Source organism: Archocentrus centrarchus, chromosome 17 (genome assembly GCF_007364275.1).
Source record: "Archocentrus centrarchus isolate MPI-CPG fArcCen1 chromosome 17, fArcCen1, whole genome shotgun sequence".
In the NCBI taxonomy this organism is placed as follows: Eukaryota; Metazoa; Chordata; class Actinopteri; order Cichliformes; family Cichlidae; genus Archocentrus; species Archocentrus centrarchus.
The window spans coordinates 9910723-9933993 of NC_044362.1; the positions used below are offsets into that span (position 1 = coordinate 9910723).

Consider the following 23271-nt stretch of genomic DNA (forward strand, 5'->3'; position numbering starts at 1 on the left):
AGCATCTTTTTTTTTTCCACCCTCAACAGTAAATATAACAGTGTTTGTGTCATGGGTGCATACTAGTCTGCCTCTTACCTGCATCCTGTCTGTGTAGTTGTCCAGCATCAGGACACCAGAGCTGGTGACCTTCTTGGTTTCCACCATTGTTTTCAAATCAGCCAGCAGACTCATGTGTTTAGACATGTCGGTTGCCAAAACCTGGAAGACAGCAAGACATGAAAAATGATCTAATATATTTTAGAAAGCAAGAAAAAGAAAAGCTGTGAAAACTGCTCAGCTTGCTGCCTGAGACAGATATGCAGACATTTCCTCACCATTTCTATGACCATCCTCCGGAGCGTCTGCCTCTGCTTCTTGGTGAGGTTTTGAAAGATGTCGCAATTGTCTTCCTGCAGCAGTTTGAAGCCCACGGCCAGGTGGTGATTTTCCAGCACTGACTCATCATTGTACATCAGAGCAAGCTCAGAGTCTAAAATGTACAAATGACAAGAAGAGAGATTTAAACATTAAGCCAAGCAAACATTTGTGCCTATTTTCTAAATGTAGACCAAATAAATCACTCTTGTTGACTTTTTTGATGGACGCTGAGTGCAAAAATTGGACCTACTTGTATTGATTAGGAACTGGTTGGAGACTCCTGGGTGGTCCACATCATGAATGGCTGCTGCAAAAATGGCTGCCAAGATCTCCAAATCAGTGAAGACCGCCTGTGTTTGAAGAGAAGGAAGTAGAGCAAAAATAAGTTAACAGATGTGACCATACAAGGTAAGGTATTATTCTGAGAAGCCAATCCTTGCATGTGTCATCCTCTCTGGTATGCACTTTCTACTGATGCTATTCACCTCAGCAAATCAATATAAACAGCTTGAGCAAAAGGTGCGGCTTGTGGCGGCACACTTTAACTGTGCCACATTTTAAACAGGAAATGCCGTACACTTAAAAGTACAGAAAACTATCAGGTAAGATAGATTTTGCATGACTTACATCTAATGCAGGGGTGGACAGGAGGATGTGTGTGGACTGGACTACATCGGCAGCATGGAGGTTGTTGTGGTACGCCACGTCGGAGTGATAGTGGCTCTCTAGGGTCAGCATGAACGTCACAAAGGTGTCCGTTGGAATCTTGAACGTCCTCATCAGGTCTCGCTCCTGCGTGCAACAGTGTGGACGGACATTAGGAAAATAAAACTCGTGGCTAAACATGTTACAGGATATTATTTTCTCTATGGTCTACCCATCTAAACTAACCACGGTTCCAGTTCTGACTCATTGAATGGGTAGTCATAAACTAGGCAGGGCTCCACACTAACAGGTGCACTGGCACATAATTTAGGTGCTACTAAAACATTTTGATTGCAGCATCTGGTGCACCTGTAATAAAGCTTAAGTTATCTTTTGGCCTCAACAGGAAAGGTTGTTCGTAATGGGCAGCACAGCAATTTTCTAAACCAAAAGGAAAACTTTTAAAAAACACGCACACCCCAAATGAGTGCACTCTGGAGCTATGATAGAGAAAAGGCTCAAAAATGAACACTTTTGCCTCCTGCCACAATAAGTTATAGCAAGAAATCAATTTCAAAGCAATTATGATCCTCCAGCTGAACCTAACAGAGCATGATGCACACAGTGACATTGGCTCTGTTTGCTTGAATGGCTTCACGCTTTGTATGAACTCTTTCCTGATTAAGGGATGGAAGTTGAGGCTGAAGACAAACCTGGAAGATGGTGTACATGACGCATGTGAGAGGTCGATTGTGGGAATGCTCGGCCACTTTGAAAATATTCAGTCCCCATTTGTTGATGTTTTCCAGGTCCTGTTAAGGAGGACAACATTTAAGTGTTTGAGCACATGAGACAACAGATATCATACACAGTTTCAGTTTTGTTTTGGTTTTCTTCCATCAATCTGTGTCACCTACCTTTGACAGCAGTTCCTCCTGGTCCGTCTTGACCCCAAAGCGATTTCCAGCACCCCCTGAGATGCTTGAGGTATGGCTGAGTTTTCTCACCCCGCTGATCTGTGTCATCATCCCACCATGTTGCTGCTGCTGCTGTTGCTGTCCCTGCCTCCTCTTCCTTTCCCTTGACTTTGGAACTGGACACGGAAGCTCCAGCTCATTCTGCTTGTCTGGAGGAAATAGAATTAAAGACACAAAATTCAGAAGAGAATATTAAAAAAAAAAAAAAAGATTTTAAAAAGTGGTTTTCAGACGAGTTCATTTGCAAGGGACAGCTGGATAAGCCTCCTGACTTGTGTTGCTACTGGACTGAGTAAACAAAGTCAACATGGTGCGATAGTTGACCTCTCACACTTATGTGACAACAGCGAACAGAATTTCTGTCGTCTGCAATAAAACACACTACTAATAACAGCAGTAAAGGCAAAAAAACAAAAACAAATAATATCACACGAGATGAGTATGTATGACACAACGGCTCTAGATGTAATAATGAGATTTCATGACAATCAGACAAATATGCCAATAGTCCACACATTCTGTGAATCTGAGCCATGCGGTGATAACAATACAAAGAATCATGGAAAGTTGGCTCATGCTAAATTGAAATGTTTAGACGAAGGACCTGCAAGCATGCGGGTTCAGTGGGTGCGTCTGACTCATTTATTAGCTGAGTGACATTTCTCGCAAGCACACGGTGTGTGTGCGTGAGACTCCCTCAGTCTGTACATGTGCACTGCATGCAACTGCAGTGAGACCAAAAAAAAAAAAAAAATCTCAGCTGCATCCTCCACAAAGCACAGGAAAATGATCTCGCTACACCTGACAGGTGTTAGCTGCAATGCAGATAAAACCGCAAACCTTCAAACATAAACTGAGCTGAGCTTTCATATTTGTTTCTATCACCGCACCACTTCTATTGTTAGAAAAAGAGGCAGCCCCCCCATGCATTCAGCACCTTGTATTTCTTTCTTTTTTATGTTTTGCTCCTCCAAGGCAGGAAAACAGGCATGTGTTTACTACTAAGAGCCAGAACATTAGTCGGCAGAGAACCCTGATAAGCTGGCAGTCTGGCTGTATGCTGGTGGTGAGCTAGATGGGAGGGTAGAAAACCTGAGGGGCAGGGTGGTTTGCAGGGCTGGCGAGCTGGCTGGCTGTTAGTCACGAAATGCCGCCAGGCTTTTTAAAAGACAAGCAACCACTGCTGTCCCACTGATGAATAATGCAGCATCTATCTGAACCTGATGGCACTGTAAGCACACAAACACCCTCCCTCTCTCCGACTCACTGCTCCTAATCTCTCCAGAGGGAAGTCTTCCCTGAGTACAAAGCCCTCCCTCCTCCCTTCACATATCTCTGCAGTCAGAGCGAGGGGACTCTGTCTCTCTTTCAGACCAGATCAGACTGGTTTAAGAGCAGTGTTGCAGAGCAGCTGAGAGTTTCCCCACTACTTGGCACATACTTTGGGTAACCTCACAACCTCTCCTTCAGCATTCCTGAAGGATGCTGCCTCCCTGAAGCTGTACATACAGCACATTCTGTGATGGTGCAAAGCATACTTCAAGGGCTGTGTGGCTATTTGTGAATAAATATGTGCTGCAGTGCTCACCTAGGAAGGTGTTGGAGATGTACTCTGACACTTGGTTGCCCGATCGGCTCATCTCAGACAGGTGGCTTAACTCCCGGTTCAGCATCCTCTTGAACTGGAAGTAAAGAGATAAAATATTAATGAGGTTATGTGATTCATACAAAAAAACACATCCATCAAATGATTCTGACTGTTGTTTCTCAGCAGGGGAATAAAGCATTTCCTGTTATTTTCCACTGGAACATGTCCCATGGGAACATGTCCTCTGGATTTAATGCGCCATATTAGGTTTGTGTATTCTTCCCCTGTCTCCTTGATCAGGACTGCTTCATATTTCAGCAAATCTCATGCAATGCACAGTATGCATATTTCACAATTCCTTTATGCACATTTTCTAGAGAAACAAACGACGCCAGTTTTCTCAATAAATGCAACCACTGAGCACGGGCATGATGAAAAATATGTTGTAATGCATCCAGAATTAACCAGGCACTTCATCAATAACAGAAAACAGACAATATGCAAGGAAACAGTTCCATTTATGGAAAATCTCCTCTGGGACACACCTTAATGTATCCCCAGGACACAGAGAACAGGTAGTTAGCCTCAGGCATGGTGCTGAGCAGTGCTGAGCCCCTCAGCAGAAGCAGTAAGTGCTCCTCTCTGAGTGGACCCCCAAGGCTTAGCTCAGCCCTACAGCCTGAAGCTCAAGGCGTCACCAAATCACCGCGTTCCAACGGTTGACTACGGTAAAAACGCCCCAGCCGAAGTCTCTGGAGAGGAGCTGTGGCGGAGCCCTACATCCCCAGCCAAACGAGCCTCCTCCTAGCGTCCTCCATTGTTATCAAGGATCATGCGCCACTGTCGTGAGTGATGGAATCCCCCTGGATATAATCAATATTCCCTTTCCTTTTCTCTGGCTGTCGCTTCCTCTGTCTCTTTCTTCAAAGGGCCATCTCCTCCCGCCTACATCCAAAAAACATGCAGGGGGAAATCCAGCCTTTCCAAGCCCAGATTAGGCAAGTCAGGAAAGAAAGGCAGTTCTCACAGCAGAGGGAGAAAAGGAAAAGAGGGACTGAAAAAGGCAGAGAGGAGGAAGAGATGGGGGCGCGCTATAGCTGTAGAGTTCCCTGTGGCACAGATTGGTGGAGCCTCTCTCTCTCTCTCTCTCTTTTTGCCTCCCACCCTTGCTAACAACTGATGCTCATGCACAGCACTGCAGAAAATGAGAGCTTGGAGGATCCCCCACATCTTCCTCTCTATTTCTAGCTATTTCTCTCTCACTCCTGTGCTCTGTGAAACCCCCCCTCCCACCTCTGTCTCCCTTCTCCTCTTAAAATGCTCCCCCTGCACAGTAATGCAGAACAGATGCAAAGCATACTGCGCAACGTGACGCTTCAAAGCACCAGAGCGTTTATCACATGGATGATGAGACACAGACACAAACACAGACACAGAACTAAGCATATTTTTTAAATACACGAGTGAAACAGCAGGCAGATGCAAAGAGTTCAGTCCGTGTTCATTTTTTTTCACAGTATCGAGCAGATGAAAGAGTTTTCAGTCTGCGGCCCATTGGTGTACCACCATCTGCATGGCAACTCAACTGCCATGGCAACAGAATCACATGGTCCCTTCGCTGTTATCACGGTGGTCCCTACTTTAAAAACACAGCATTGCATCATATACATAAACAAACCTATCACAAAGACAACAGCAGGGATGCTCTAGATAGAAAATTTTAAAAACATGAAGCACAATGTCCAACTAAAGACAGACTTTTACCCCAAACCCCCAAAATTAATTATGAAAACTCTGCAATAACAGTATGTGCACTCAAAGCCATTTTCTGATAAAGTACTCACTAAACACTAAAAAAAATAATAATGTCATTTTGCTTTTTGTCAGGCCTTTTATTCACTCTTACAATGAGTTCTTTTCTCTTCACACTGAACCAGACTTTCTGGGCTCAACAGCCATATAATACTTTAACTGTCAACCAGACAACTAACATCTACTTGACTGTGGAACTTGAAATCCACTTTCAAAGGATTGGCTGCACTAAAAACCCAGACTGCCAAAGGCAGTCCATAAAAATCAAAGTTGGAATCAGCCAGCTTTAGTCTGTTCAAAGGGAGCTTGTAATTGATTTTTTTTAATGCAGCGCTGTGTGGATTTGAGTGACCTCTAGGAACTGCATCAGGCACACAGCTGCATGTCAGTCACCGAGGGTCATGTGGTTCAGCTAAAACAGCATACAATCGATGACAAGGCTACGAGTGTTCTCAGTAACCCAGATTGCTCAAGGCACGGCATTAACTCATACATCCGTTTACGTTAGCAAATGAGTCTCAGTTTCAGACAAACTGAGAGAAGTTGCATAACTCTGACAAACAAGCAGTTTGCTCTCACACAATGATGAGCTACTGCCAAATACGAGTTTGAATTTTCAAATAAGTGCATACGAGAGCCACTGTTGAGCCAAAAAAAGAGCTATGTAAATATGTTAGGGTGCAAGTTAAAATACTATTAACACCTAAACAAAATTAAGATAAAAAAGTGTTTAAAAATATTTTTCAAATACGCAATCACAGAAAAAAACAAACAAAAAAAAAAAACAGCCAAAACAAAATAAGTCAGGAAATTTTTGAGTGTAATTACTAAAAAGCAAAACACATATTTCCATATTTATTCATGTTTTTAGAAGAAACTAATCTTACTTCAGCTCAATCAATCTATTCTTGAATAAAACACCTTCTCCACATGGCATACTGTACGCCTACAGCACAAAATAAGCCTCTCTAAAGCTAACTCACCTTTTTCCAACTCGCAAGCATCTCAAAGTTTTTCTTCTGCTTTTCAGAACAGCATAGTCCCATTGTCACTCAGCGAAAAAACAAACACAGCACAAAGAAATCCTGCAAAAAGGTCCGAGCACATTAACTCTTCTCAGCGTGTCTGTGAGTCAGCCTTCTTCCTCTCTCTATTCTCTTTTCTGAAGTGGCGTCAGGCAGGAAACTTATAGCAATAAAGCTGACTTAACTGACTGGCCTACAAAGTCTAACAGGAGATTGATGGCTCCTCCCTCCCATACAGGCCCGAGCATGTCCCCACCTACTTCCCTTTTTTTTTTCTTGATATAGTAATTCCCTGAGATCATTTACTGGTAGACGTTGTGCCTCCTATAGCCTGAGGCAGCAAACTACTAACATACCTGAGCTCATCACAGAAAAGTCCCCGATAACAAGTTTAGCTGTCACGGTAAAAGTTCCTGATACATCAAATGAAAGAAAAAACAAAAGTGACAGAAATGGGATTACTTAGGAACATCGTGACCCCACAATGCAACACCACAGCGCTGCAATCGAACAAACCCCAGAGTGAGCACATAAGTTTACAGTGTCAACACAGACTGAATGATGTCCAACAAATTTACACTGTTTAGTAACACAAGAGAGACACATTTCCTTGAAGGCGCTGATCAGAAGCAGGTAAGAACAGGGTTACAGCGAAAACATGTTTTCTATTCGTGCTCCTCGTTTTGTCTTATTTTCCAAGATGAATGAACAGAAGATTACAGAGGTAAGACTTTTTAATTACGATTAAGCACCATAATCACCACTGCAGCTCGTCTGATCTCCTCACCACCCTTTCAGTCAAATGGGAGCGCAGCACTATAATTTAATGTCCATTGCGCCTGGTACAGCTACAGACCCACCACTACATCTGTTTCAATAATTTTGTCATTCTTTCCCCAATGAAGACGGCGGCGCTTCAAAGTTGAAGTGACCACACGTGAGTTAAAGTTTCCTACTCGCTTGTGTTCTGCTCGGGGGCTTGCTTGCATGCTACCCGCAAAAGCACTAAACTCCTTTAACTGGATTCAGATGGCAGTGTTTGTCCAAGGCCGTCACCGGCATCGGCATGGAAGTGTGGCGAGGCTAATGATAGTGAGGGGCAGGGAAGTAGCTCCCCACTCTGAGGTCACAGCAACCAGGCTGGCGGTCAGCAGGGTGTGTGGTCTTGTAGCCCCGGATACACCTGCGCCCTTGGAAGCACAAAACGGGAGACACCCTGGGTTTGATTGTGGGTTCAATTACATCTACTGGTGAAGAAGAAAAAAAAAAAAAAAAACAAATAAAAAAAACTTTTTGTCAAAACTTGCGTCAAATGGTGCAACAGCATCACTGGATTTGATTCCAATTTTGCAATAAAAACTTGATTGACCAATAAATTGCTTCTTTCTATCCCTGTACAACTGCACAACAAAGTAGGACACCATTGAAACTAAACTGTAACATCATAAAACTGTTGCCCGCTGCACTTTCAAAAACAGCATTGGCCAAAAACAGAACCGACTCATATTGTTACAAATCTGTACCCAGTTTGACTGAGCAAGCGGCTGCGCTGCTGCAGGCCTAGGGGGCCCTTTTCTCATTGTCTTGACAGACCCAGGGATGTAGCTGTCTGTTAAGACTCAAACACTATTGTCATCGAGTAACAAGTGAGCAGAGAAGAGGAGGCGCAGGAAATACAGAGACAGGAAACTGGTGTCACGGTCAGAGTCACCCATCATGGTCTGACAACACCCCTCCCCATCCCAATCCTCCCTCAGACCACAGTGTAGAATACGGACGGAAATGGACACCACCACCCTGGGTGTTTATAATCTGATGTCGCCGTACAGTCGCCGCTGTCTGCGGGGAGGCTGAGCAATAATGTGCAGTGTATAGCGATTTGGTCGAGCTCTGTATAAATGAAATGCGCACAAAGAAAAACGCTCATGTGCATCAAAGCAAAGGGAAGTAATTACTTCATAAATGCTGCTTTGTGTAGTCTTTGAGAACCACAGTGTGTTTAAACTCAGGAAAACCAAACTGGAAGGCTGGCACTTTTAGATACTTAAAACAACACGCTGGTGATCCAGCAGATGAGAACAGACTTTTTTTTTTTAATCAGTTTATTCATACTAGTATTTAATTATTTTTTTGTGGATATTCAGCTTTCCTGTAGGATGCGTTGAAGTGACCTCAGCAATCTCTTTTCCTTTAGCACCATTAAAAGGGTTAAATTCTGAGCATGTTAAATAAGCCACAAGTGTACTTGACGTTCAGTGATAATTAGAAAATATTTCTGTGTTAAAGCATGCTAATCTAAAATGGCAAAAACAATGTATTTGCTCAACTTGGCCACTTGTAAAGAAGAAGTAGCTATAACTTCATCACATTTAGCTTTCCAGAATTATTAGCTGCACTTCTATTTTCCTGGCATTAAATTGTGAAATTAATAATGGAACATATAGATCTGAGCTCACCTCTTCCGTAGCAAGTGGAAGAAGAGAAATATAAGGAAGAATAATTTTAGTACTTTCAAATTGGCCTTGGCAACTCATTGAGTAATAAGGGCCCTGCAAAATGAACTCACACAGAGCTACAGCTTACAAGTGAGCCAATATCAACACAGCACTAAAACGAATGAAAAACGCATCTGGGTAATGTTTAAAATCAGCCCAACCCATTAGTACAACAACCTATGTGTCTCAGGTAGTTTGAACAAGGTAAGGATATTCAAGTGGCACGGCCCTTTCTATGGAATACAAGTAATTATGCTATTCAAATGCAACAGGTAGCTCATTACAGCAGTTATGCAACCAAGCAAATATTATTCACACTTTTTTTTTATCTTTTTTATCAAGAGATCCATAAAATGATGATGCACGCTGATATACTACCGCAGAACAGCTGTTGCTTTGCAAATGCGTCAGTGTGGCTAAAAGTATTTTACATTTTGCATACACTGTGCAAATTCACAACCACACAGAAACAAAGAGCAATTATATACAGATACATGCAGGCAGCCAGGTCACCATAGGCCAGTCAAGTCATCATCACAAGTATCATGACTTCAGCGAGCACATTACAGAATATGTACGGTGATGGTAATTATAATAATTATGCATTGCATACTATTAGATATAGGTTACAATTATAATGTTTAACTTAAATCCTTTTTAATTATGGTTTGGCAGACTAATGATCATTATTTTATTTCAGTGGTTAAAACAGATGTGAAGCACGCATTCAAGAGTTTATTGTGCAATATGATTACAGGAAGAAGCACAGTACTACATGCATGACAGGTTTTTACACTTGAAATGAATTGTTGCTTTATGATGTTATAAAAATCTACTGGCCTCTTGAACATTTTTATGACCTACTGGGCCTTTGATCAAAAAATGTTCCAGATGCTAGTTTTTTCCCCAGGGTCCCCTCTTACATGCTTCCCTTGAAGAGAATTATTAAAAATGAGAAAAAATTTGTAGTGCTTTTAAATATCTCATCTAAGAGGACAGGCTACTAGCTTTCAAAAAATAAATAAAGAAAGAAAAATAAAGAAATCAGCATATAGATGTAGGATGATCCAGGTAACTTCATTACATGTAATAACATATAGCCCAGACTGTCCTACCTTGTTGGAGGCCATGTCACTGACAGACCGGTAAGTCTGGATGGTCTCCAACTGGTCCAGACACCAGTCCAGCTCCTCCATGGTCTCCATAGCCAGCTTCTGGTAGGACTCATCTGCCAAGAGACACATGGACATGTAATTAGGTCTGAGAGGATCCATGTCCATACTCGATCCCCCGGACACCATGCGTGGCGGTCCAAGTGTCCCAGAGTGGCTTGATCGTAAGGGGCACTGGCATGCAGAACCTCCGGAAGACGCAGACGAAGATGAGGAGGTGTGTACACAGAGCTCCTTCATCTTGTTCTGCTCCACCACCTCCAAAAGTTCAGGAGAGTTGTTTTCTCAGACAAACAGAGGTTTTAGTCTGTTTGCCGACTCACTCTCTCTTTCTGTCTGTCTGTAGCCTCATTCTCTGCGCACCCCCTCTTTCCCTCCCTCTTGGGCGTGCTGCAAACCCCCTCCCATTGCGTCTGGTTCCCCCACCGTCGCTCGAATTCTCTCTCTCTCATTAACTTATCCCCCTCTCAGTACCACTCATTTGGAAAAGTAGCATGCAGACTAGGTAGTTTGCTGCCTCCTGCTGTTGGTGTGTCTGTGACCCCCTGCTCATTTTGAATACACAGAAATGGTGTTTACATACAAGTACAGTTAAATAAGAAAAAAATTTTTCTTTTGGTGCAAGTGACACATATAATTTGAGTTTTTATCCCCATCACTGTGTTTACATCCAAACAAATGCATCTCTGTGATACTTCATTAGAACTTCATAGACAACATGAGAAGGAGGATGTTGTCACTGCTGCAAAGCCACTTCACTCCCAATGACTTCCTTTCTAATATGCAGACCACTTCAAGGAACTCTGGTGAACTGCATCTGCAGCAGCAGCTCACAGCACACCACCATGCTTCGCAAACTGGCTCTCTCCTCTCTGAACCTCTCTGAGGGAGGAAAAAAATTATATCAAACATCAAACTAGTATTTGCACAAGCAACACGAGAGGCAAATTTTGACTCCCTGAATCGGGGGGAGTCCAGGATAGGGCCACACCGTGTGCCAAAGAAACCAAAGCACTTCCTCTTTGGCCATAAACTTCCAGAAAACATGGAGTGGAATTACTGAATGGTGGAGTGACTGCTCGTAGCTGTCATTTGGTGAAATAACTCTGTCGTTAGCAGCTATGACTCACAGGTGGTAGGCGCACAGTATTTACAAGGAAAAGAGTGGTTTACAAGAAAATCATTGCAAAGTTACAACACGAGGAAACAAATTAAACAGTATCGCTCTGCAATATACCAATGATTGAACATATTTCTAGCTGGAGGGAGTGAATGCTGGACACATCTGGATCTCCCCACCTTCCTTTTTCTATGGAAAAGACTGATCTCTACTTCATAAAGCTTCACACATGGAAGAGATTTACCCCATATGCTTAGCACAACAGGACAGCCAGCGTGCTACTCCCCAATTTACGTCAATATAGTGGATCAAAGCACTTCAAAGTGCAGTGATGGCATACAGATTTTGAACCACCAGTGTTGAACAAAGAACTTCAATGCAACCCCAGACAATGTTGCGCAGTTAAGGAAATATTTCACCTTTGAAAGCAAACAGAACAACATGATGACAAGGATTCTTCTGAATCGCAGAAGAAAGTGAAGTTTCAGCTGTTTAAGTTCACTCACAGAATTTTGGAACTCGTGCCACTGGCTCCTTATATTACACGTCTGCTACCACTAGTGTCATTTCTCAGGTTAGACTAATTTTTATTTCCTTAAGTTCCTGGTTGGGGAATTCAAAGAACCCTTGGCTGCAATACAAGACATAACTGGATGCCAAGTTTTCTCGACCAGCTTATTCACAGGCTCCACTGGCATGCAATCCATGCAAAAGTCACTGACAGAGCAGAAAGTGTAACATCAAAAAAGCTTATGCACAAGCCAGTGGGTATACATCAGCGTGCGGCTGTCTTGGTCCATAGGGGCAGTACATGTTGCCACGAAGGTGTGACCACATCCTGCCCTCGCTCCTTCACATGAGGGTGCATGCATATGCAGACATTAGACATTTTAACTGGGCACCTTGAAACATCAAAGGACTGGCTCATAGGCGAAGTCTGTATGATTGGGATTCAGGCCATTTTGAAGCTGGCAGCTTCAATCACTGACAGACTCCAGAACATTATAAGAGTAAAACACTTAGACTATTGTACAAAGGCTTGCTGGTTTCCTGATGCTTTGACCTAGAAAGATCACTAAAACAATGACAATCTCTGAAAAGTGACATTTTTAGAAAATCTGGAGCCACACTTCTGTTAGTTGGGCCATATAACAATGATGCATGAGCTGAAGTTCTAAATAAAACAAAGTTATGCGCACACACGGTATGAGTAGATGGAGTGCTGAACCCATCATCACCTTTGGTTGATCATAAATACAGCACTAAATGGGCTGACATTTCACAATGTCACCAGTCAAAGGTGGCGTGACGCACTTTCAGTCTGAGAAACCTGCTTCCAGACAGAGTGTGAGGTACTTTTCCAGCCTGTTTTTTCAGTGGATGTCATTTTTTTTTTAGTGACTTCTAATGCTTTGGCCATATGCTGGAGGCTGCAAAGAGGACAACAGACCTCAGTGTGCAGACAGACCCCGTCTGCTTCCCCCTCTCCCCCTTTTTCCCCTCTATCTCTCCTCTGTAGGGCCACAAACCAGCTTCTGTAAGAGCCATCCACCACACTAACGAGCAGGGCTGGTCCCAAACCGCCATTTCTGCCAAAACACCTTCCACTTACATTCCCCTCACACTGCACCTCTCTATGTTCTCAACCTACCCCCATAAGCTGTTTTTCCTCAGTGTCTGACTGAAGAATTGCACTGTCTCAACTCATACCAACAATTGCCATGGACAGATCAAATATGCACTTAAGTAAAAGTAGTAGCAGTACTATAAAAGTGGCACAATGGCCCTTTTCAAGATATATTTGTGCATGCATTGTTGGGGTAGCATTATTATTGCATAACACAGTATACAGATTTGAATGAATGAATTAGATTAACTAATATTAAGAAGCACAACACTGAAAAAAATTCCAGTATCTTTTATGGTAAAAATTAAGACCAGAGTGGGCTTCTGTATGAGAGTGGCTTTACAGGTTGACAAAGTGTTTTTAATGCAGTTTCATCGTGACGCTGAAAAGCCCTGAGTTCATTTACCAATTTGTCTTGTGTGGCAAGTACGGAAAGAGAAAGCTGATGGTCAGCTCAAGACACCAATGTCAGAAATGTAAACAGATCCGAGCTATCTGCATGTACGCAAACACACATTCCTCATCGTGACCTTACCACATCACAAAGGAGAAATGCACACTTTGACACAGAAACACGCGCATATTCAGTGGTTTGTTATTGATTTGGCGTTGCACGTGGAGCTAAGACAGGAGGCAGGTCAATAATTTACCATTGTATCGCCACCAATGTACGTCAGTTTGTTCAAGTGGGAGAAGGGTGGAAAGAGCGCTTTGCAAATTCATGATTACTCTTGCAAAAGCCTTTGCTCTTTGTGTCAATCATTTGCTTTGAATTCAGAACATTTTCTGAGTTGAACAATGTATTGTATGACTAAAATGTAACAACATTGTGGTTTTGCACACCGATACTCTCATAAATAATGTAATTTATCATTTATATATATTAGTTATATATTAAGAATTTTTTAAAAATTGGGAAAAATTCTGTATTTTTACTTTCTTTATACAATGCACGTCCTTAGATTATCAGTGATATGTACGATAGAAATTAAACCCAGTAGTGCAAACTGTCTTGGAGTCCAAAAAAAAAAGCATATGCAAGTTTGTCATTCTGTATTTCAGTATCTTTCCAAGTGTTTCAGTGCATGTGCATGCATGCGTATATATAATGTCATGCTAACTTTGAAAAATTGTCAGAGCCACAGAAAAGTATGCTTATTTGCCTATTGTTACAAGTTACAGTACAGACCTATTGCTTCCCTGGTGTCACAAGAATAAGGAGTTGAAAGGTGTGCTCTATGTGAGATGATTTTATACAGTGCTGTGAATGTGTTTTTCCTTTTAAGGTAACAATGGTTAAAGACAGTGAGGTGCGGTGGACAATCAGAGAAGGTCCAACCCTCGAAACCACACCACTCTTGGTCTTCTCTCACAAACAAGCCTCACTAATTGTGTCGCTTCAGTTTACAACTGTGGAATAACCTCATTGCCTATCAAAACAAAAGGCTTAAAAACACACATACACACACAAAAGCCTCATCAGGGCCTGTTTGACTGCTCGTTCACAATGCACCATGGAGCTGTGTTGGCACGGGCCAGTTAGAGGGAAGGGCCGCAGGGAGGTTTATGACTCTGCTGACGTCAATGACATAATTCAAATACTTAACCAGGCTGCACGCTTCCAGCCCTCCGGATCCTCTCCTCTGGCTGTGAGCCTGGAAAACCTGAAATGGATTCCTGCTGTGGACCAGAGTAGCTGCTGCAGACATGAGTGAAGCAAACTGACCAGACTGAAAATGACTGGTCAGTTCTTCTGGCTGAGTTTCTCTTCTGCTATCCATTTGTGTGTCTGTTCACCAGGAGTTTTTTCACCATTTTAAATCATTGCATTAAGTTTTCATTTGCATTTTATACAGCGTCCAAACTGGTTTTGGAATGATTCAGTCTGAGAATCTATCAGTTAATCTGCTAACTTATTCACTGGGGCAACTTCTCAGGACTTGCAGATGGATTTCCAGGTAACAGATAATGGATATCGGTTCAAAACATCCTTATCAGTGCTGCAGCTATGGCAGATAAATCATTTAAAAACAAAGAAAAAACTGAATGAAAAACTAAACTGTCAGAGGATAGCAGGTGACTCTGGAAATTAAACCCTTTATTTACTTTGCACATGAGCCGTTTACCTGCATGCAACAAAAGTTCAAACATGATTGGTCAGCAGAATTCATACAACAAGCAGTCTACAAACAAAAGCCTCCTGCAGCAACTTTCACTGAATTCGAGTATGTTTTCAGTTATATAGGGCAAAAGCAAATTTGATTTGGAACATTAGAAAGAACTTTGGACCGTCCTCTTTACAACATTTCTTCAGTTCATTGAGGTTTGCAGGCATTTTTTTATGCACAGCTCTCTTAAGGTCCCACCACAGCATTTTAGTCAGGTTGAGGTCTGGAATTTGGGCCATTTCAACACCTTGATTCTTTTCGTCTTCAGCCATTCTGTTCTAGATTTTCTGCTGTGCTTGGGATCCCTGTCCTGTTGCATGGCCCAGTTTGGCCAAGCTTTAGCTGTTAGACAGATGGCCTCACATTTGACTCTAGAATACTTTGGTATACAGAGGAGTTCATGGTCGACTCAATGACTGCAAGGTGTCCAGGTCCCAAAGCATCATCCCTCCACCACCGTGCTTGACAGTTGTATGAGGTGTTTGTGCTGTGCATTATGGCCAAACATCTCCGCTTTGGTCTCGTCTGTCCAAAGGACATTGTTCCAGAAGTCTTGGGGTTTGTTCAGATGCAACTTTGGCAAACCTAAACCCTGCTGCCATGCTCTTTTAGAGAAGTGAGATTTCTCCTGGTAACCCTTCCAAACAAGCCATACTTGTTCAGTTTTTTCTAATTGTGCTGACATGAACATGAACTAACTGAGGCCTGCCAAGTCTGAGATGCAGCTCTTGGGTATTTTGCAGTTTCTCTGAGCGTTGCACGGTCTGACCTTGGAGTGAATCCGCTGGGACGTTCTATTGTGAACAATCTTACCCACTGTAGAATGATGGACATCAAATTGTTATAACCTTTCCCAGATTGATGGACAACAACAGTTGTTTCTCTAAGGTCATTGCTGATGTCTTTTCTCCTTGGCATTGTGTTAACACACACCTGAACACTCCAGACCAGCAAACTGCCAAAACTTCTGCTTTTACAGAGCTGCCACACTTGCTGATAATCAATTAATTGAGTGCATTTGCATTGTATGTCACGTTGCACCGTGTTGTTTTTGAACTTGCCTTTTACCATGACTGTACACACAACTGCACATGTTGACTGCAACTCTCCCGCTGTAGTTTAAAGGGAACTTTTCATCAAAGAGGAAATTAGTGGTAAATGATACAAATTATTCTTCCTTTTTAAATGACCAGAATAACTAGATTCAGTTAGGTCTATCATCACTAATCTTCCTGGACATGTTTACAAAAACTGGCAAAAGATGAATGAGTAATGCTCATTGTCTGGAACCACGCCCTGCAGTTTACGCACAAAGTCACGTGTCCATCAAAGCAAAGAATGTGTATGCCTCAATGCAGCCATCTGCTATGTTGAATTCATTTCCCCGGATTCTTGGAAACAGGTTTACTGAGCCCCTGAAATGTGCATCTCACAATGACAGACTTTTTTTTTTTTTTTTGTTTTTTGGCGACAACAAATGAAATGAAAAACAGAACTACTTAAAATAAAAGCTGCTTTTGGCTTTTCCCTCATCACAAAGAGGTCACTATAGAGGGTAGCTCCGCATGTTTGATTTGGCAGAGTTTGTATGCAGGATGCCCTTCCTGACGCAACCCAAAACAAAGGCATATTTTAATTATTTAACTCTTGGGCCCAATGGCTTTTCGTTGAATCATTACGCAGTGGTGCTACACTGTTTTCTGCCATGGAATGCAGAAACGAAAACTTCATTAATTGGTACTGAAACTGAAAAAAGTCCAATACAGTGTAACAGTATCCTAAAGGATATTGTACTCAAAATTATGTACTCCAGTTACAGTAACTTTTCATTAAGCAATAAGCTTTGCATGTTTCAGCAAGACAATGATAAACCGCATACTGCACATATTACAACAGCATAGCTTCAAAGTATAAGAGTCCAAATGCTGAACTGGCCTGCCTGCAGTCCTGTGAGCAGCTAGAATCCTCAGACAAGAATGGGACAGCATTGCTCTCCCAAAAGTCCCGCAGCTGCTCTCCTCTGTTCACAGACATTTACATTTAACGTTGTTAAAAGAAGAGGGGATGCTATACAGTGGTAACATGTTCCTGTCCAAACTTTTCTGAGATGTGTTCCTGCGATCAAATTCAAAATTACCTCTTTTTTTTTTTTTTTAATTGAAACGGTACCTGTTCTCAGTTAAACATTTAGTATGTTTTCTGGGTTCTATTGTGAATAAAATATGCCTTTATGAGATTTTAGTGGAAACAGGTCTAAAGTGTCTCTGTCTGAAAAAAGTCTCCCCAAAACGCATCTGGCTGGTTTAACTGATACAAAACTCCAATGTATCAAAAAGTAACAATAACATAAAAGCATGAAATACTTTATAAGAGATCTAATTTTTATCAGCAGGAAATTGCAGCATGGCATCCTGGCTAATTTGTAATTTAGCATGTTAATAAATGAGCTATGAGCTTTGTGAACAGTCAGGCTTTTATGCTAAGCTAACCAGTTACTTATGTTGGCGTTATACACTGCTCAAAAAAAAAATTAAAGAAACACTTTGAAAACACATCAAAAAATAAATCATGCTGGATCTCTGTATTGATATGGATTGGTTAAATTTGTTAGGAATTAAAGGATGCCACATGGTTTGATGGAAATGAAAATGATCAACTTACAGAGAGGGTGGAATTCAAAGACACCTCAAAAATCAAAAATTATGCAGCAGGCTAGTCCATTTTGCCAAAATTTCATGGCAGCAACTCAGAATGATACTCAGTAGCTTGTATGTCCCCCACGTGCTTGTGTGCATGCCTGACAGTGTCAAGGCCCCAATCAAGGAACTGCCTGAATACTCTCACCACATGAGGGTGGGCATTGTTGTGCACCAGGAGGAAAGCAGGGCCCACTGCACCAGCGTAGGGTCTGACAGTCCAAGGATTTGATCCTGACACCTTATGGCAGCCAGGGTGCTTTGCCTTGTCTGTAGAGGTCTGTGTGACCCTCCATGGATATTTATATTAATTTTTTAAAAGTGTGTTTAACTTGTATATATGAAATGAGTATTTATATTTCTTTCCAAGTCTTAGGAAAATAGAGAATACATTTATTCTTATACGTAACACTTCTTTTTACTACTTTAACATTTGGCTGAACTGTCAAACCTTTTAAAATTTGTCTTAGCTTCCAGCATAAGCCAGATTAGTATTGATTTGAAAGAGGGGACTCAAGTAAAAATTACTAGGTTGAATACTAAACTTGCACACAGTGCACATCAAGCAAAATAGTGGAATTTCATCACAAAGTAAGCAGTAATGCATTTATAGTTTTCTCTCATCAAGCCCAGTCTAAAGCTAACAGGTAGCCCACCCTGAACAGTGATCCCTTCTGATATCTGAAGGACAGTCTAGGTGAACATTCGCTCATAAGTACATTATGAGATTTTACATCTCTCTCTCAGACAAATGACTAACCCCAGCATCCATACCATCTGTGGCTAATGCTAGCAATAATCACTGGAGATTAACCAGCCCTTGACTTTCAAAGACGTCATAATCAAGCAACATCTCAAAAGTACTATTTATCAGGCATGATATAGAGCTAAGCCTGTAATCTGAATCAGTAGGGGAAGAGTGAGCTCTTTGTTGCTTGCTGAGCTCACGAGACTGCATGTGATGGGGGCCAGTTTGGTTAGTGAATCATAAATTGCAAACTCATATGAAGGAAAACTTCAATCCTGTCACGTTACTGGAGTAAGATGTTTAAGAGTGTAAACAGCCTGCAGTGACGCATTTGCTGCTGAGCTGATTCTTAGTATGCCCCCTGCTTCTTATTTTCTACTCACTGAGCCCTTTCACCCACTGGCTGTGGTCACAGTTGTGCTCTTTTTGTTTATTTCATCCAATTTGATATGCTCCTGCTACTCCCATACTGCCAGATTATTATCTCTTTCTCTCTCTCTGACCTTTACTGTGTTTTCATTCTCTCGTACGTCACTCCCAGCAACAATCTGGTAACCCTCCTGATCCGTCTTGACGCCACTGTGTGCATGTGCGACCACATCGTCTTCTCTCTTGACTTTTATTGAGCCTCGCTGTGTCCGTCCTGAATCCCTTTATAGAGGTATTCAGAGTGTGTAAGTGCGCACTCATTTATGCTGAGCTCATGCCCAGAAAGACGCAGGTACCCTTTCTTTTCCACTACTGGGGATTTTGCCTGACTGAAAACAGAGAGGCAAAACAGGAAAAATCTGTTCTCCTTTTCCGGTCAAAGAGTCAAGGAAAATGGGACAGAAAGCAGCACAAGGGAGGATATGATGGCACCTTTCATTGTGATATTGTTAATTGTAGTAGTTGCGTCCTGAACAAACTAAACAATCATTATTTAGTGGCAGGTGTACTCTATGCTCTCTATATAGACAGTTGAGAGCAGTGATATGATAGGACCAGAAATACAGCATATAAACTTAAGAGTTCTTTGTCTCAGGTTTCAAATTTGTTTTTCTTATTTTATCTTCCTCATGCGTCATGATGGAAACCAGAGAGATAGTTTCACTCTGCACTGATTACTTGGAGGTCATGGTTTGTGAGAAGTGTGGAGGAGGAAGGACAATAAGAGACTCGCAGTTGTGTTGTTTTTTTTTTTCCTGCTGTGGGACACTCCTCACAGGCCATCTGTGCTGATGGGAAGTAGAGAGCACCCATGTGTAGGCCATGCTGACGTCAACTGAGCTTGAAGAACCAGTGTAGCGAGTACCAATACATACCTGTCAAGTATGTATTTTACCCCTCTGTCCCGGCGTCATCCCGTATTTTTATTTTCCCGTATTTTCAGTTTTCAATTTTCATTTTTAAAAGCATTTCTGTGCCGCTCCAAACTGAATTGTCACTATCACTAGGTTAGTGCCGACGTAAAAACAACTGGACCTCAGTGCGCCCTTTTCACAGAGTTCGGTGACGTGTTTCCGGTTTAGTTTAGTAGAGTAAAGGAATCCGCGCTAGGGCTCAGTGTTGCCAACTTAACGTTTTTTTTTGTTTGTTTGTTTTTTTTGCCCCATAAAGCGATATAGCGACAGCGAAATCCTCCGCTGTCACCATGTTTTGTGGACATGAAGCCTTCTTACTGTGTCCCTTCATACACTTTGGCATCGCTCAGACCTCACTTTGTCTCCACCCTCCAACCCCCGAACCTCACTTAAACACCGAGCCTGCCCACCCGCTCCCTCCGCTCTCATCCCCGGTCCTCGCTTCGGCCTTTATCAACCTTTGAGACAGCCGACAGCGAGTTCTCTTACACAAGTTGGCAACAGTGGTCCAGATAAAGGATGAGAGTTGAATGTAATTAGCAGTCACAGTGTTTTCGTTAAATATGATATTCTAACATTAAACAATACGGGACAAAATTGATCTATGTAATGTGGGTCTAGGCAAAGCATTAAAGTTATTAAGTTATTTCATAAAGTTTATTTGTAGTTCTAAACATAGTTATGGTGCTTTTTTTTTTCTTCACTTTTTGTCTCTCCAAAGATGTTTTTCTGCTCCTGCAGCCTCGATTGCAACTACAGTACATCCAAATTAACAATTATGCAAATTAGGTAATGACGTCATATAGTGACCTCTAGTTTCCCGTATTTTAAATACAAAAACTTGACAGGTATGCCAATACCCACACCTCCCTCCTCCTTTTGTTCACTTGTTGCATTCTACCTGTTCTGAACCTGTAACATGTAAATGTTTCTGTGGTATTCACACTTGTTTTCCTTCTGTGCCTCTAAAATGTCACCTTACAGGAATTGTTTGTGTGTTAACAAGTTATATTTTCCTTCATGAATAACTCAAAAGATTGCTGCTTGCATTTGATAAAAGAGTCAGAGATAATGTTTTAACCTTGCATCTAATTTAATGTTTTATATGGAAATCTACATGAGGACACAGTCCCTCATGCAAATGTGTGCTGTGTTTGCAAAGGCACAATCTATTTATCACTACAGAGGTGTGAAATAAGTAATCCACTGTATGACACATCCATATTATGTGTTTGAAACTTCCTTTAAATGTTTTTTTTTTACTTTTTGCTTACAGCTGTGCAGACTTCAGTCCCACTCAAGAATCCTCATCTCTGCAAATGCATTACGGTTTCTTTTTGAAAGATAATGAGCATTGTTTTTCACAAGCATCAAAACCTGGAATTTGAAATCTGAGAAATTGCAAATCTGCAACAGTATAAACAGCACAGGCAGTTAACACTGTATATACACTGCAGCGTTCAACATTTCCTAGAATCACTCATCACAATGAGGGTGGCTGTGAACTTCCCTTTCTTCTCTTATCTAATGGAAGGCTTATCACTTACCCGACAGACACACTTTGGTGACATGGGGCTGACTTGTAGCAGGAGACCTCCTGCAACACAGAAATAATTCAGTAAGTTTTAAGAATTGGGAGCCCCGACAAATGGTTCCATTATTTATTTATTTATTCTCATTTGGTTTCAGCCACAGTTTATGTTATGTTATGCTGCCATTGCATAAACACAAAACAGCTCCCTTGATTCCCTGAACCAGTGTCAGGCTTACAGTGACGCTCTTTTCTGAGATCACATTGACTCAGTGTGCATCTTTGACAAATGACAAATGTGATGCAACTGCAGCCACTGACCCAATTCAGTGATCACAAGAAGCGTGCATGCACTTCCATGTAAAAGATTAAGTCAGTGCCTCTCATAAAAACAAAAATTAGAATTTAAATGTCACCGTGTCCAGTTTGGTGTTGCCAGCACATGAATTTCTATTTGAGAGACATCTTCAGAAACCCATAACATTACAAATGTTTCTGATGCTTTGGTGCCCCCAAGTGGAGGACATCCTCAACAGATACCGATGAGCAACAACACTGATTATCTTGATACAGTGGCAACACCACTGGCAACACCACACCCCAAAAGCTGCTGAAGAATGTCTCAACCAACATAACCAAGAGAACAAGAGAGCCACCAATTCTTCATCCCGCATTACCCAAAGGATCTGCTGCCTACTTTGTGGTAGGAAACATCACAGGACACAAACAGAGGTCCCCATGTGATTGTAATGGTGTGGCTTATTGGTCCAGAAATTTAAATCCACATGCAGATTTTTCTGAACAAATAAATAAATATATTGTGGATCAGAAAAGCTCTCAGTACAGAAACTTTACCTGGCCTTCTGCATTACATGGTCATAAAAACAAGAAGATAATAAGCCCACTTACTTATTAGATACACATTGTACATTTGTCAAGGTGGTGAAGTTGTTCCTAACAGTCCGGAGACTTGCCAGAACCTAAAGAGAAAATAAAAAGATTGATCCCAGAGAAAGAACGTGCAAAAATAAAATAGTATAGAGAACATGAAGAGTAACTATTGTTACTTGACTTAGATGTTTGACCTTGTGTTTAAAAAGTGCATAAAGAAGTGTGATTCTGTGACCTTATGACTAGTCTGGTGGCAAAGTACTGTAAATTTATCTGACACTGAATATTTCTATCTTGTTTTCCTCAATAGATGAATCTCTAAATGAATCTCTAAGTTGGTGAATCCGAGTAGACAATTATTGTTCTTTTGTCACGCATACTACCTTATGGCCACCAGGGGGCAAAGAGTTCAGTATAGCTCTGTGGGGGCTTTGCATCCAAAAGCCACTGGGAGAAATTGTGTTTTATGTAATGAGCTAACTAGTGTTCTTTGTACTTGATCTATTGAGCTATGACAAGCTCTTACCTGGGCAAACGGTGTCACAATCAAGTCTTCTCCATGCCTGAAATTGAAGGTAATGAAAGCAAAGAAAATTACACAAACAATCAAACAAACAACCATCTGATGGATGAGTGTAATGTCACAATGCTGTGATAAAACAACTCACAATTCTCCAACAATGGAAGAATTTCGGGACAAGGATTTTGGTGATAGTTCATAGTCGCTGTCAGAGCGGTACAGGAAGGACTCTCGGCGCTGGCCGTGGCATGCCAGATTGGGATGAAGAACCAGACCCGAACCTGGGGACGCCTGAGGGTCTGAAGGGCTGCAGCACACTGATGGGCCATTCTCCCCTTCAAAACTAAGAGAAGCAAGCAAACAACAATTGGGGGGGGGGGATATATCAGAATCTGATATATTACAATGCAGCAACAAATTAATACAAGTTCTTAAACCTATTATTTTTAAAGTATTAATCTAACCAAGTCTGATTCATCATCAGTCTTATTCTGAATTGACTTTTAAATCGTCATCATGACGAAAATAAGTTCAGTAATCTACCACTAAGCAC

General features: G+C 41.7%; 1 protein-coding gene across 4 annotated transcripts in view; it reads right to left on the reverse strand.

The window, feature by feature from the left end:
- Positions 1 to 23271, reverse strand: part of LOC115796485 (cAMP-specific 3',5'-cyclic phosphodiesterase 4B-like) — a 51435-nt gene that overhangs the window by 2727 nt on the left and 25437 nt on the right. For 3 of the 4 annotated variants that reach the window (XM_030752911.1, XM_030752912.1, XM_030752910.1), the window contains 12 exons: positions 22867 to 23061; positions 22725 to 22761; positions 22217 to 22287; positions 21324 to 21373; positions 10018 to 10130; positions 3571 to 3664; positions 1923 to 2131; positions 1719 to 1817; positions 988 to 1152; positions 611 to 710; positions 318 to 472; positions 79 to 201 (listed from right to left, as the gene is read on the reverse strand). In XM_030752911.1, the coding sequence (XP_030608771.1) occupies positions 79 to 201; positions 318 to 472; positions 611 to 710; positions 988 to 1152; positions 1719 to 1817; positions 1923 to 2131; positions 3571 to 3664; positions 10018 to 10130; positions 21324 to 21373; positions 22217 to 22287; positions 22725 to 22761; positions 22867 to 23061 (1411 nt within the window). Of the gene's footprint in view, positions 1 to 78; positions 202 to 317; positions 473 to 610; positions 711 to 987; positions 1153 to 1718; positions 1818 to 1922; positions 2132 to 3570; positions 3665 to 4115; positions 4715 to 10017; positions 10131 to 21323; positions 21374 to 22216; positions 22288 to 22724; positions 22762 to 22866; positions 23062 to 23271 lie in introns of those variants that run through there. The other variant, XM_030752913.1, reaches the window with a different exon arrangement.